Below are 15,469 nucleotides of genomic sequence, written 5' to 3'. Positions count from 1 at the left end.
ACTGCATCTGAGACACCGCACCTGAAGGGACCGACCGGATAAACAGTTCTCTGCACCCAAATCCCGTGGGAGGGAGAGCTAAACCTTCAGAGAGGCGGACACGCCTGGGAAACCAGAAGAGACTGCACGCTGCACACAGTACTGACCCCAGAGGAAAACAAAAGCTATCTGGAACCCTGGTGCACGGAACCTCCCGGAAGGGGCGGCGCAGATCTTCCTGGCTGCTGAGGCCGTGGAGAGCTCATAGGCAACACCCCGCGAGCAAACCTGAGCCTGGGGACCACAGGTAAGACAAACTTTTCTGCTACAAACGACTTGCCTGGTGATCTCGGGTCACACAGAGGCGGAGTTCCTCTGGGGCCGGACACTTCCGGTGTTTGGCCAGAGTCCCGGACCAGCGGAGGATCCCTGCCTTCAGCAGCTCTCTGCTCCCAGGCCCCCCGGAGGGGAGTTCTGGGCCCCTGGTCGGGCGGGCACTCCTGAGGCAGCAGAGCGGAGGAGACCACCAACGCTGCCCACCTCTGCCCACATCCCTGGCCCAGGAGGATACTGTATACGGCCTCTGGGTTCCCGTAGAGGAGGGCCCAGGAGCAGCAGATCCACTGCGTCTGAGACACCACACCTGAAGGGACCGACCGGATAAACAGTTCTCTGCACCCAAATCCCGTGGGAGGGAGAGCTAAACCTTCAGAGAGGCGGACACGCCTGGGAAACCAGAAGAGACTGCACGCTGCACACAGTACTGACCCCAGAGGAAAACAAAAGCTATCTGGAACCCTGGTGCACGGAACCTCCCGGAAGGGGCGGCGCAGATCTCCTGGCTGCTGAGGCCGTGGAGAGCTCATAGGCAACACCCCACTAGCAAACTTGAGCCTGGGGACCACAGGTAAGACAAACTTTTCTGCTACAAACGACTTGCCTGGTGAACTCAAGACACAGGCTCACAGGAACAGCTGAAGACCTGTAGAGAAGAAAAACTACGCGCCCAAAAGCAGAACACTCTGTCCCCATAACTGGCTGAAAGAAAACAGGAAAACAGGTCTACAGCACTCCTGAAACACAGGCTTATAAGACAGTCTAGCCACTGTCAGAAATAGCAGAACAAAGTAACACTAGAGATAATCTGATGGCAGAGGCAAGCGAGGAACCCAAGCAACAGAAACCAAGACTACATGGCATCATCGAGCCCAATTCTCCCACCAAAGCAAACACGAATATCCAAACACACCAGAAAAGCAAGATCTAGTTTCAAAATCATATTTGATCATGATGTTGGAGGACTTCAAGAAAGACATGAAGAACTCCCTTAGAGAAACACAGGAAAACATAAATAAACAAGTAGAAGCCTACAGAGAGGAATCGCAAAAATTCCTAAAAGAATTCCAGGAAACTATAAATAAACAAGTAGAAGCCCATAGAGAGGAGTCACAAAAATCCCTAAAAGAATTCCAGGAAAACATAAATAAACAAGTAGAAGCCCATAGAGAGGAGTCACAAAAATCCCTGAAAGAATTCCAGGAAAACACAATCAAACAGTTGAAGGAATTAAAAATGGAAATAGAAGCAATCAAGAAAGAACACATGGAAACAACCCTGGATTTAGATAACCAAAAGAAGAGACAAGGAGCTGTAGATACAAGCTTCACCAACAGAATACAAGAGATGGAAGAGAGAATCTCAGGAGCAGAAGATTCCATAGAAATCATTGACTCAACTGTCAAAGATAATGTAAAGCGGAAAAAGCTACTGGTCCAAAAACATACAGGAAATCCAGGACTCAATGAGAAGATCAAACCTAAGGATAATAGGTATAGAAGAGAGTGAAGACTCCCAGCTCAAAGGACCAGTAAATATCTTCAACAAAATCATAGAAGAAAACTTCCCTAACCTAAAAAAGAGATACCCATAGGCATACAAGAAGCTTACAGAACTCCAAATAGATTGGACCAGAAAAGAAACACCTCCCGTCACATAATAGTCAAAACACCAAACGCACAAAATAAAGAAAGAATATTAAAAGCAGTAAGGGAAAAAGGTCAAGTAACATATAAAGGCAGACCTATCAGAATCACACCAGACTTTTCGCCAGAAACTATGAAGGCCAGAAGATCCTGGACTGATGTCATACAGACCCTAAGAGAACACAAATGCCAGCCCAGGTTACTGTATCCTGCAAAACTCTCAATCAACATAGATGGAGAAACCAAGATATTCCATGACAAAACCAAATTTACACAATATCTTTCTACAAATCCAGCACTACAAAGGATAATAAATGGTAAAGCCCAACATAAGGAGGCAAGCTATACCCTAGAAGAAGCAAGAAACTAATCGCCTTGGCAACAAAACAAAGAGAAGAAAAGCACACAAACATAACCTCACATCCAAATATGAATACAACCGGAAGCAATAATCACTATTCCTTAATATCTCTCAACATCAATGGCCTCAACTCCCCAATAAAAAGACATAGATTAACAAACTGGATACGCAACGAGGACCCTGCATTCTGCTGCCTACAGGAAACACACCTCAGAGACAAAGACAGACACTACCTCAGAGTGAAAGGCTGGAAAACGACTTTCCAAGCAAATGGTCAGAAGAAGCAAGCTGGAGTAGCCATTCTAATATCAGATAAAATCAATTTTCAACTAAAAGTCATCAAAAAAGATAAGGAAGGACACTTCATATTCATCAAAGGAAAAATCCACCAAGATGAACTCTCAATCCTAAATATCTATGCACCAAATACAAGGGCACCTACATACATAAAAGAAACCTTACTAAAGCTCAAAACACACATTGCACCTCACACAATAATAGTAGGAGATTTCAACACCCCACTCTCATCAATGGACAGATCATGGAAACAGAAATTAAACAGAGACCTAGACAGACTAAGAGAACTCATGAGCCAAATGGACTTAACGGATATTTATAGAACGTTCTACCCTAAAGCAAAAGGATATACCTTCTTCTCAGCTCCTCATGGTACTTTCTCCAAAATTGACCATATAATTGGTCAAAAAACGGGCCTCAACAGGTACAGAAAGATAGAAATAATCCCATGCGTGCTATCGGACCACCACGGCCTAAAACTGGTCTTCAATAACAATAAGGGAAGAATGCCCACATATACGTGGAAATTGAACAATGCTCTACTCAATGATAACCTGGTCAAGGAAGAAATAAAGAAAGAAATTAAAGACTTTTTAGAATTTAATGAAAATGAAGATACAACATACCCAAACTTATGGGACACAATGAAAGCTGCTAAGAGGAAAACTCATAGCGCTTGAGTGCCTGCAGAAGGAAACAGGAAAGAGCATATGTCAGCAGCTTGACAGCACACCTAAAAGCTCTAGAACAAAAAGAAGCAAATACACCCAGGAGGAGTAGAAGGCAGGAAATAATCAAACTCAGAGCTGAAATCAAGCAAGTAGAAACAAAAAGGACCATAGAAAGAATCAACAGAACCAAAAGTTGGTTCTTTGAGAAAATCAACAAGATAGATAAACCCTTGGCCAGACTAACGAGAGGACACAGAGAGTGTGTCCAAATTAACAAAATCAGAAATGAAAAGGGAGACATAACTACAGATTCAGAGGAAATTCAAAAAATCATCAGATCTTACTATAAAAGCCTATATTCAACAAAACTTGACAATCTGCAGGAAATGGACAATTTCCTAGACAGATACCAGGTACCGAAGTTAAATCAGGAACAGATAAACCAGTTAAACAACCCCATAACTCCTAAGGAAATAGAAGAAGTCATTAAAGGTCTCCCAACCAAAAAGAGCCCAGGTCCAGACGGGTTTAGTGCAGAATTCTATCAGACCTTCATAGAAGACCTCGTACCAATATTATCCAAACTATTCCACAAAATTGAAACAGATGGAGCACTACCAATTCCTTCTATGAAGCCACAATTACTTTATACCTAAACCACACAAAGACCCAACAAAGAAAGAGAACTTCAGACCAATTTCCTTATGAATATCGATGCAAAAATACTCAATAAAATTCTGGCAAACCGAATCCAAGAGCACATCAAAACAATCATCCACCATGATCAAGTAGGCTTCATCCCAGGCATGCAGGGATGGTTCAATATACGGAAAACCATCAACGGATCCATTATATAAACAAACTGAAAGAACAAAACCACATGATCATTTCATTAGATGCTGAGAAAGCATTTGACAAAATTCAACACCCCTTCATGATAAAAAGTCCTGGAAAGAATAGGAATTCAAGGCCCATACCTAAACATAGTAAAAGCCATATACAGCAAAACCAGTTGCTAACATTAAACTAAATGGAGAGAAACTTGAAGCAATCCCACTAAAATCAGGGACTAGACAAGGCTGCCCACTCTCTCCCTACTTATTCAATATAGTTCTTGAAGTTCTAGCCAGAGCAATAAGACAACAAAAGGAGGTCAAGGGGATACAGATCGAAAAGAAGAAGTCAAAATATCACTATTTGCAGATGATATGATAGTATATTTAAGATCCCAAAAATTCCACCAGAGAACTACTAAAGCTGATAAACAACTTCAGCAAAGTGGCTGGGTATAAAATTAACTCAAATAAATCAGTAGCCTTCCTCTACACAAAAAGAGAAACAGGCCGAGAAAGAAATTAGGGAAATGACACCCTTCATAATAGATCCAAATAATATAAAGTACCTCGGTGTGACTTTAACCAAGCAAGGGAAAGATCTGTACAATAAGAACTTCAAGACTCTGAAGAAAGAAATTGAAGAAGATCTCAGAAGATGGAAAGATCTCCCATGCTCATGGATTGGCAGGATTAATATAGTAAAATGGCCATTCTACCAAAAGCATCTACAGATTCAATGCAATCCCCATCAAAATACCAATCCAATTCTTCAAAGAGTTAGACAGAACAATTTGCAAATTCATCTGAATAACAAAACCCAGGATAGCTAAACTATCCTCAACAATAAAAGGACTTCAGGGGGAATCACTATCCCAGATCTCAAGCAGTATTACAGAGCAATAGTGATAAAAACTGCATGGTATTGGTACAGAGACAGACAGATAGACCAATGGAACAGAATTGAAGACCCAGAAATGAACCCACACACCTATGGGCACTTGATTTTTGACAAAGGAGCCAAAACCATCCAATGGAAAAAAGATAGCATTTTCAGCAAATGGTGCTGGTTCAACTGGAGGTCAACATGTAGAAGAATGCAGATCGATCCATGCTTATCACCCTGTACAAAGCTTAAGTCCAAGTGGATCAAGGACCTCCACATCAAACCAGATACACTCAAACTAATAGAAGAAAAACTAGGAAGCATTTGGAACACATGGGCACTGGAAAAATTTCCTGAACAAAACACCCATGGCTTATGCTCTAAGATCAAGAATCGACAAATGGGATCTCATAAAACTGCAAAGCTTCTGTAAGGCAAAGGACACTGTGGTGAGGACAAAACGGCAACCAACAGATTGGGAAAAGATCTTTACCAATCCTACAACAGATAGAGGGCTTATATCCAAAATATACAAAGAACTGAAGAAGTTAGACAGCAGGGAGGCAAATAACCCTATTAAAAAATGGGGTTCAGAGCTAAACAGAGAATTCACAGCTGAGGAATGCCGAATGGCTGAGAAACACCTAAAGAAATGTTCAACATCGTTAGTCATAAGGGAAATGCAAATCAAAACAACCCTGAGATTTCACCTCACACCAGTGAGAATGGCTAAGATCAAAAACTCAGGTGACAGCAAATGCTGGCGAGGATGTGGAGAAAGGGGAACACTCCTCCATTGTTGGTGGGGTTGCAGACTGCTGCAACCATTCTGGAAATCAGTCTGGAGGTTCCTCAGAAAATTGGACATTGAACTGCCTGAGGATCCAGCTATACCTCTCCTGGGCATATACCCAAAAGATGCCCCAACATATAAAAAAGACACGTGCTCCACTATGTTCATCGCAGCCTTATTTATAATAGCCAGAAGCTGGAAAGAACCCAGATGCCCTTCAACAGAGGAATGGATACAGAAAATGTGGTACATCTACACAATGGAATATTACTCAGCTATCAAAAACAATGACTTTGTGAAATTGTAGGCAAATGGTTGAACTGGAAACTATCATCCTGAGTGAGCTAACCCAATCACAGAAAGACATACATGGTATGTACTCATTGATAAGTGGCTATTAGCCCAAATGCTTGAATTACCCTAGATGCCTAGAACAAATGAAACTCAAGACGGATGATCAAAATGTGAATGCAGATCGCCATGAGAGACACAGCCAGAATACAGCAAATACAGAGGCGTGATGCCAGCAGGAAACCACTGAACTGAGAACAGGACCCCTGTTGAACAATCAGAGAAAGAACTGGAAGAGCTTGAAGGAGCTCGAGACCCCATATGTACAGCAATGCCAACCATCCAGAGTTTCCAGGGACTAAGCCACTACCCAAAGACTATACATGGACTGACCCTGGACTCTGACCTCGTAGGTTGCAATGAATATCCTAGTAAGAGCACCAGTGGAAGGGGAAGCCCTGGGTCCTGCTAAGACTGAACCCCTAGTGAACTAGACTGTTGGGGAGAGGGCAGCAATGGTGGGAGGGTTGGGAGGGGAACACCCATAAGGAAGGGGAGGGGGGAGGGGGATGTTTGCCCGGAAACCGGGAAAGGGAATAACATTCGAAATGTATATAAGAAATACTCAAGTTAATAAAAAAAAAAAAAAAAAAAAAAAAAAAAAAAAAAAAAAAAAAAAAAAAAAAAAAAAAAAAAAAAAAAAAAAAAAAAATAGAAAAAAAAAAAAAAAAAAAAAAAAAACAATGATGATAAAAGTAAAGCCTACTATTCCTCTTTTTCCTCCATAATGAGCTAGAAGGAGCAGAATATAAGTGGGAGTGGGAATTCTTACAATGTGGACACTAGCTAGAAAGGACTTATTGGTCAACTTTGTAACAAATGCCAGACTAGTGCTTTTTAATGAGAGACAGAAAGGGGGTAGATCTGGATGGGAAGGGGAGTGCAAAAGAACTGGGAGGAGCACATGTAGGGGAAAGGATAATCAGGACATATATATATATATATATATATATATATATATATATATAAACTTCAATAATAGGAAAAAATGTAAAGGTCAATTGTATGGAAAATATAACTTCATCTGACAAGAGATGTATTATACAAAACTTTTCACCAGTGATGTGAGTCTAACTAACGTCAAATTCAGGGAAAACATTACTGCTATTTAAGAACAGGGAAAGTGATAAAATTGGAGATAGTCATATTAAGCTAATTAAGTCTCATAAAAGCAAATACTGTATATTTTCACTAATTTGTGGTTTTTAGATTTTATATAGATACACGAAATCATGCATTCATATATCTTAGTTAGGTTTTCTATGGCCTTGAAGAAACAGTGTCACCAAAATCACCAACCTGGGAGTAAAGGGGAGATATATATATATATATATATATATATATATATATATATATATATATATATATATCAGGGCAGGAAGCTGGAGTCAGGAGCTGATGCAGAGGCCAAGGAGGGATGCTGTTTACTGGCTTGTCCCTCCTGGCTTGCTCAGCCTGCTTTCTAAGGACTCACGATCACCAGCCCAGGGGTAGCCCTTCACACCCCCAACTGGGGGCTAGGACCTCCAACACCAATCACTAATTAGGAAAATGCCCTACGGTGTTACCTACAGCCTGATCTTATAGAAGCATTTTGTCAGTTGAGAGTCCCTCCCTCAGACGACCATAACTTGTGTCATGTTGACATAAAACTAGCCAGTACAGTGTATGTTTTAGTTAGTGTTCTACTGACGCGAAGAGACAGGATGACCAACTCATATAAAAGAACAAATTTAACTGGGAACTTGCTTAGAGTTTCAGAGGCTTGGTTCATTATCAGCATGATGGGGGAGTGTGATATCAGGCAGGCAGGCATGGTGCTAAGAAACAGCTGAGAGTTTTACAACCTGACCCTGAGGCAGCAGGCAGAGCTTGATTCTGGACCTGATGTGAGCTTTTGAAATGTCAAAGCCCACTCCCAGGGACATGTCCCCCAACAAGCCCATACCTCCTCATTCTTTCCAACTGGAAACCAAGAATTTAAATACATTAGTCTATAGGGAGCCATTCTCATTGAAACTTTCACAGCATATGTGACTGAAAAAAAAGTGTCTCCTCATTAAAATAGAACGGTATGGTAGATAATTTGTGTTTTCAAATTTTGGTAATGATGTGGTGTGAAGAAATAAAGACAAACAGCATTGTATAGGTGTGGAAGAGCAGTCTCTTTCATTTCTAGTTCCGTGACTTTGGGAAAAGTTAACTTCCATTGGAGCTGTTTCATTTTATTGTGGACGCAATAAAAAGCTGTAGGGATGCAATAAAAAACTGAAGATCACCCGAGTCCCTTCTTATTATACATAGTCAGAAACCTGAAGCCCATGAAAGAGATTCCCCCCCCCCATAATCCTAATTATCAACAATCTGAACTAAAATGCCCACCCCTGAACTCCCAGCTCTGTGTTCGCACCCTCCACAGCCACTTAGGCATTAGTTAGGGGCAGCCAGAACATGTCTGAGACTGAAACTACTTCTCTAAAGTGGGCACAGGAAGGCCATAGCTTCCTCAAATATTCCTGGAATTAAAATGAGAGTATGTGTCATTAAAAGCTCGCCTAAGTAGTCTGCCTGGCTGTATGAAAAGAAGCAGCTACCAATTTCAAGAAAAAGTGACTGCAATATGTAATTAATTTTGTCCATACCTGACTAATTCCTATTGTATCTCAGCTTAAAGATAAGCTCTCTTAAAAACCCATTGGAAAAGGGTAGAAAATCCTTTTTCTCAGTGGATGTCTACAGTACTCAATTCTCCCCTAAGAGTATAATCTCACACCATTGGTCCATTGCTGGCTGCATGGTGAAAACTCTTCCTTGCTCAGCACTGTAACCAAGGCACCTACAAAATACTCAACAGGGTACGACCATCAAGGCTTGGTCATCACAAGACCACAGTGATCCCACTAATTCAGTTGTTTCTGTCTTTGCTTTTCTATCAATGGGCTCTTGACTGCCAGTTCAGAGGCCATAATACCAACGACCAAGCACTCAGTCTCCCTTCATTATATTAAATAACAGGACCAACATGCCAAGAACGAGTGGGCTTCGAAATCAATGATTACGGCTGATGAAGATAAAGAGGCAGTTTAACATTGGTGTAACACTCCTTTCCAACACCGCCATTGCGGTTCCGATGACTATTCACAGATGTAACAACTACCTGATTAGTCCTACATATGACGATCTCAAGTCAGTCATCTCAATCCTTAAAACAGCCCTGTATCTGTTCTACACTAAAGAAGCTGAAAGACAAAATTGTTAAGTACTTTGCTACAAAGTGGTGGCAGCCAGAACTTCAACTCAAGTCTGCCGAGACGTTACAGTCATGTTCTCCGTCTTGGCACTAAACTCCCTCCATTAGAGAACTAACACGCCTTCATTCAAAGAGTTGAGTGCAATGAAATGTTCCTGCCACGTTATCTCTCAAAGAGTGGGACCTCCACATAGCCATTCGTTTTCTCAAGAGAGCCATCAGGGATCTCACTACGTCAGAGTGAGCAATCAACATTTTGCCAGGCATGGTAGCCCATGCATTTAATACCAGAGCTAAAGAGGCAGAGGCAGGTAGATCTCTGAGTTCAAGACCAGCCTGGTCTACATAGCTCCAGGACAGCCAGAGCTATATAGTGAGAACCTGTCTTAAAAATCCAAACTAAATAAACAAATAAATAAAATATTCGTAAGAGGAAACAGAATAATTCACCGTGAAGTCATACAAACCCTTACCCACAAAGGCTGCCATCTGGGAGGCCGTTCTTCCCACCGAGTTCACAACGTCCGTCTCTGCGCCCGCCTCCAGCATGGCCCAGGTGATGTCTTTATTACCTAGAGTTACAGGAAACAATGGTGAGATGCACAATTGAAACCTCTTTTACATGTGCCTGCCCTCTCCTCTCTCTCAGGCCCCTCCCTGACTTTTAAGTTCCTACCACATAAGCATTTTTATTTTTCCCAAAGTATGAGTCATAACACAGTACAAGAAAATAAGTGTAGCAAATCTATTTAGTCAATCTTATTTCCTAAAAATTCCACTTGGTAATGCCAGCACAGTACAGAATTGAACATCACTTTCAACAATGAAAGAGTATGTTTGCATAATGATTATGCTTAGTATAACATCAAAACATACATCGAAATTATCAAAAACAAAGACGAGAGAAAATGAACAGAAGCACTCCCTTGAGCGCCATGGACTTGTTCCTTCTCTCACACCTACAGACTCGGGTATTAAACTCCCAGCTCTTTCTGCAAAGTTCTGTGTGAACATCTCCATTCGTTCTCAGCCTTCCAAATCATTATATATATTTTACTAATATTATCTCCACTGAGTGAGCAGCAATTTTGGTTCATTTTTGGTATTTTTTTTTTAAAGAACATTTCCTAGAAAAGGAGGATGAAGGCTGTGTGCGTTTTAAATGTCGTCATCCAGCAAGGAGAGACACATTCCACAAAACAGTGCAAAATTCCCAGGCTCTACACTTTAGCTGTTGCCAATATAGTAAATGCAAACATGATCGATCACAGGTGCTCTTTGATTAATGCTGAAAACATTTTACATATTGATCAACTGGCTTTCTTTCTTTCTCTGTCCAGTTGTCTACTACAATATTTGTCTTTCTCCAGTTGGTTTATAAGACCTCCTTATAGATAGCAATGAGGCCGAGATACACAATAAATATTTGTCTTCATTTTTATTTGTATTTTAACTCTATCTATAGTGTTCCATTTACATCAGTGTAATGGGGGGGGTGGCCAATTTGGAGGGTGATACAAAAACCTAGTGCAGTGGAAAGTCCCTAGAATCTATATGGTCAACTCTGTGAAGATTCCTAGTAATGGTGGTATGGATCCTGGACCTGAACGGGACATTTTCTGTAACCGGGCATTCCAGCAAGGCTTTCACTGTGGGACTGGGACACCAATCCAGCCACAAAACTGTGGTTCTGACTGCAGGATGTGCTGAGGTAAAGGTGATGTAGAACTTGTGAAATTGACCAACCAATGACAGGCCCAGCTTGAGACCCATGCCACAAGAGGGACAGTACCTGGATGGCTGGAACCAGAGGCTGGGCAGCCCAGAGAACTAGGATAGAACCAAACACGATTGGAAAAAAGGAATCAATGAAATGATTCCTAATAAACGATTCTCTGCTATACTCATAGATGAGTGCCAAGCCCGATCATCACCAGAGAGGCTTCCTCTGGCAGCCGAAGGGAGCAGATGCAGAGAGCCACACATGAACATTAGGCAGAGCTCAGGGGATCCTGATGGAGAGGTGGAGGAAGGATTGTAGGAGACAGAGGGGTTGACGACAACAGGAGAACATGGCCTACAGAGTCAACTAAGCAAGGCTCCAAGAGACTCAGAGACTAAAGGGGCAATCATGGGGCCTGCATGGGTCTGTGCTAGGTCCTCTGCCAGTGTATCATGGTTGCTTAGCTTGGCGTTCTTAAGGGACTCCAAACAGTGGGACTGGGGGTGTCTGGTGACTCTTGCCTGCTCTTGGGACCCTGTACTTCTTACTGGGTTGCCCATCGAGCCTTGGTAAGAGAGTTTGTGCCTTGTCTTATTGTATCTTCTTGTGCAGTGTTTATTTTATCAAACACTGGGAAGTCTGCTGTGTTCTGAAGGGAAATGAAGGAAGAGTGGATCTGAGAAAGAAGGCGATAGACAGAAAGGAATGGTGAAGGGGAAACTATGGTCAGGATGTATTGTATGAGGGAATAATAAAAAAATCTATGTAATTAAATCACTGATGTCCTCTTTGCTTATAAAGTATTATTGTTGTTGTTGTTGTTATTTATGTGTGAGTGCCTACAATTGTTTACTGTACATGAGTGCAGGAACCCATGGACGCAAAAGGACATTGATCCCCTGGACTTGAGTTACATGATGGATGTGCCAGAAACTGAACCCCAGTCCTCTGTAAGAATAGTAGGCATCCTTTTTTTTTTTTTTTTTCTTATTTTGGGTGGGGACCTCCAAATGTATTTTATAAGATAACGTGGCATTACTGCTCCATTTCTCAGAAAAAAAAAATCAAATTGCAAGTATCAGGAACAAATCAAACACTGCAGTACAGCAATAAAAAATATACAGCTTAACTACTCGAGATAGGTAAGGCTGAGGGCGACCGTCAGACCTTCAACACAGCAGCCCTGGGCCCAAGACTGTACCAGGCCTATCGAGAAAAGCTGTGAACGGCAACATCATAGACACAAAGTATCATTCACTCTCCGGTGGTCCTCATCCAAGAAAAAGATGGAAACAAGTTGCTACCAGGAGATTATTTTTAAAGATATACTAAAATGGAAATCTCTAAGAGAAAAGGTCTTCCTTAGAACACGGAGGGGTCACATATGAGCCATAACAGAACTGCAAGGGTGCTGTAACCTCTGTGGACACTTGTCTGAACTCTCACCAGGGAGAGAGTGGAGGAATGGGCTAGGTCACTGGGAGATGTTTAGGTGTTGTGGTATATAGGTCTCTGGGGTTGAAGGGAATAAAGATGAAAAAGTAATTAAAACATGGTGGACAAAGAAAAAAACAAACAAACAAGAACAAAAGAAAAAAAAAAAAACAAAACCAGGAATGATTAAGATTAATGGGGCTCCGAGTCCACGTTGTTGTGGTTCCTTGGGTCAGGAATCCCCGGGCAGGATAAAGCTCTATACCACAGACTTTGACTTGTTAAATACCACACGCCTCCCTTGCCCTGGCCCCCAAGCATGCTTCCTACAATAGTGTAGGCCGAGAAGACTGCTATTGGGAAGAACCCCTTACACTTTTGCAGGGTAGAATTCTGGCTAGTCTGAAAAGGTCCTTCTTCTAAGGGTAGCAGGAAAACAGACCCTGCGACTTTATTTAATATGGACAGCGTTTGCTTGGAGCCAGCGCAGCTCCATGAGCTGGACGGTTGAATGCAGGGGTTACACCAATTGCTCCAATTCCTTCCACTACGTCGGTGGGGTCAATCCCAGGGTTCTGTCTGGTATCACGGTGCCAGGTTCTGGAGGAGCTGGGGTACCAGCTGGCACAGGAGCAGGGGAAATGGTGCCTCTACTGTTTATGCCCATAGCATCTCCCAAAGCTGTCTGGCCCATCCATATCTCTTGTTCTCTTGCATCAGGGCGGGGTTCCCTTAAATCCTTCCTGCTGTTTTTTTGTTTTGTTTTGTTTTGTTTTCACAGCACGCGCTCCTCCTCCTGCCTGAGTTCTAGCTGCTCTCATTTCCGAATGTCTTGGTTATGCAGCTCCTCTATTCTCCAAGGCTCTTCTCGACACCTCATCCAATCCTGCCTCATTAGCATAGCCTGGTGTCCATGGCATGCTGTCCCCATCTCCAGCTTCTCACGTCCTGATGTATCTATCCACTTGATCCTGCTGCTGCTTCTCCATCACAGAGAGTGCATTGCAGCTCATGGTGTATTCATACTCAGACACAGGCTGGGCATATCTGGGAGGCAGCGCTCACTCCTTGGGAAGTCGCTGAGGGGTTTTATAACCAGCTTCTCTGGAAGTCCCTCTTCATCAGGTATGTTAGCTCCACAGTCATAGGTTTAGAAAATGAGGTTAGCATCAAGGAGACTTTATAGAATCTGTCTAGAACTTTCTGAGCAGCTGATTTCCCTGAGGGACTTCCTAGGTCATTCCCAATGACCTCCCCTCCTGGCCAAACACAGAAACAACTTCTTCAAGTGGTTCTCTTTAGACACACATTGAGGAAGTATGGGTACTATGACAAGCAAATTCCACAGAGTGGCATATTGTCCAGCTCCACTTTGGCAAATTCCACTGGGGTTCATGTTTCCAAGTGGGTAAAGCCAGCATAAAGGATGACTTCATCCTTATGAATGAAAACTGCACCTGCTTTTCCATATTTCTCAGAAATGTTCCCCATTTCCTCCTCAGTGACGTCAGGGGAAGGTTGCCCACAAAGAGATGGTTATGCCAGGTAAAGCTGTCTCCTGGTTTCCTAAAATTCTTCAGTTCCACAGTCAAGTCTTCATCCTGACTACTGGCCTGGTGTCCACTCACAGGTACTGGGGTGGGGGTATTGGGGGAGACAGGTCTGCTACTGCTGCTGCACTGATGTCCATGATGCTTTCTTGGAGAACGGCTCTGCTTCTCCAAGTTAAAGGCGCTCTTGCTCTGCATTTTTTGCACCCCTCTGCCCACAGTTATTTGTTTGGCAATGTTGCGTGGTCTCCACTGTTCCTAGAAGACATTCTTAACTGCTGAGCTATCTCTCCAGACCCTGGTGCTTTTATTATTTATGGGTTCAGTATCACATGTACTAGAAATGGTTTTGTGCCTCAAAGTCATAATATATATAATATTATATATACATATATATTAGTGTCCTTAAAATCAGAGCTTATTATATCACACCTCTATTTTCTGAAAGGCCTACAAACCACCGGGCAGGTATCACACACCTTTAACCCCAGCTCTCAGGATCTCTGTGAGTTCTAGGCCAGCCTGGTCTACAGAGTGAATTGTAGGACAGCCAAGGCTACACAGAGAAATCCTGTCTTGAAAAAAACAAACAAACAAAAAAAGAAAAAAAAAAGGGAGGATGAGGAGGGAGGGAGAGAGACAGAGAGAGAGCTCAATAACTTAAACCCTGTTTTAATGTACGTGATATTTTTCAATGATTTTATTCAGTAAACAGGCTTGTAAGCATGTAAGTTTCTACACGGATGATCCATCAAGCTAATGGCCAGCACTTTCACGGCAGCTGTTTGATTAAAAGACCAAAAAAAAAAACTGGTTTGGATTTCATTAAAATGTAAAGATTCTTTTCTCAAAGAAGCCAATTTGAAAGAAAAAATGCAAAGAGAACCAACTGATTTTAAATCACTAAAAGAATAGGTCCCTGGGCTGGCAAGATGGTTAAGTGCGTAAGAGCGCTTGCTGCCGAAGTCTGAGGACCGGAGTTCAATCCCTACAATCCACATGGTGGGGAAAAGGGACTGACTCCTGCAAGTTGTTCTCTGACCTGCAGACCTGTGCTATGGTAGGCACCAAAATTCCCCGAATCACAGTAAGCGTGTTAAAAACAGAAAAGAGACAGATCACTAATGTTGTTTGTTTGTTTTAGTTTTTCAAGACAGGATTTCTCTGTGTAGCCTTGGCTGTTGTGGAACTTGCTCTGTAGATCAGGCTGGCCTCAAACCCTGATATCTATCCGCCCCTGCCTCCCAGTGCTGGGATTAAAGGTGTGCACCACCGCTGCCCAGCTATTACAGCTCTTCAAAAGTCAATTCTCACCACTGTTTCCTATTAAACTTCTAAGAATTACTAAGGTAAGACATG

At 42.3% G+C, this 15,469-nt stretch overlaps 1 protein-coding gene and 1 pseudogene across 1 annotated transcript in view; both read right to left on the bottom strand.

Annotated features, from left to right (window-relative positions):
- Positions 1–15,469, bottom strand: part of Ankmy2 (ankyrin repeat and MYND domain containing 2) — a 48,776-nt gene that overhangs the window by 20,832 nt on the left and 12,475 nt on the right. Inside the window, exon 4 of the mRNA XM_032907656.1 lies at positions 9,877–9,975. Within this exon, the coding sequence (XP_032763547.1) occupies positions 9,877–9,975 (99 nt within the window). The remainder of the gene's footprint in view (positions 1–9,876; positions 9,976–15,469) is intronic.
- On the bottom strand, positions 12,799–14,334 carry LOC116904976 (annotated as a pseudogene).

The sequence above is a fragment of the Rattus rattus genome, chromosome 7 (assembly GCF_011064425.1).
Source record: "Rattus rattus isolate New Zealand chromosome 7, Rrattus_CSIRO_v1, whole genome shotgun sequence".
NCBI classification, from domain to species: Eukaryota; Metazoa; Chordata; class Mammalia; order Rodentia; family Muridae; genus Rattus; species Rattus rattus.
The sequence above is the reverse complement of the archived record's forward strand: the minus strand, read 5'-3'. Positions and strand labels throughout refer to the sequence as shown.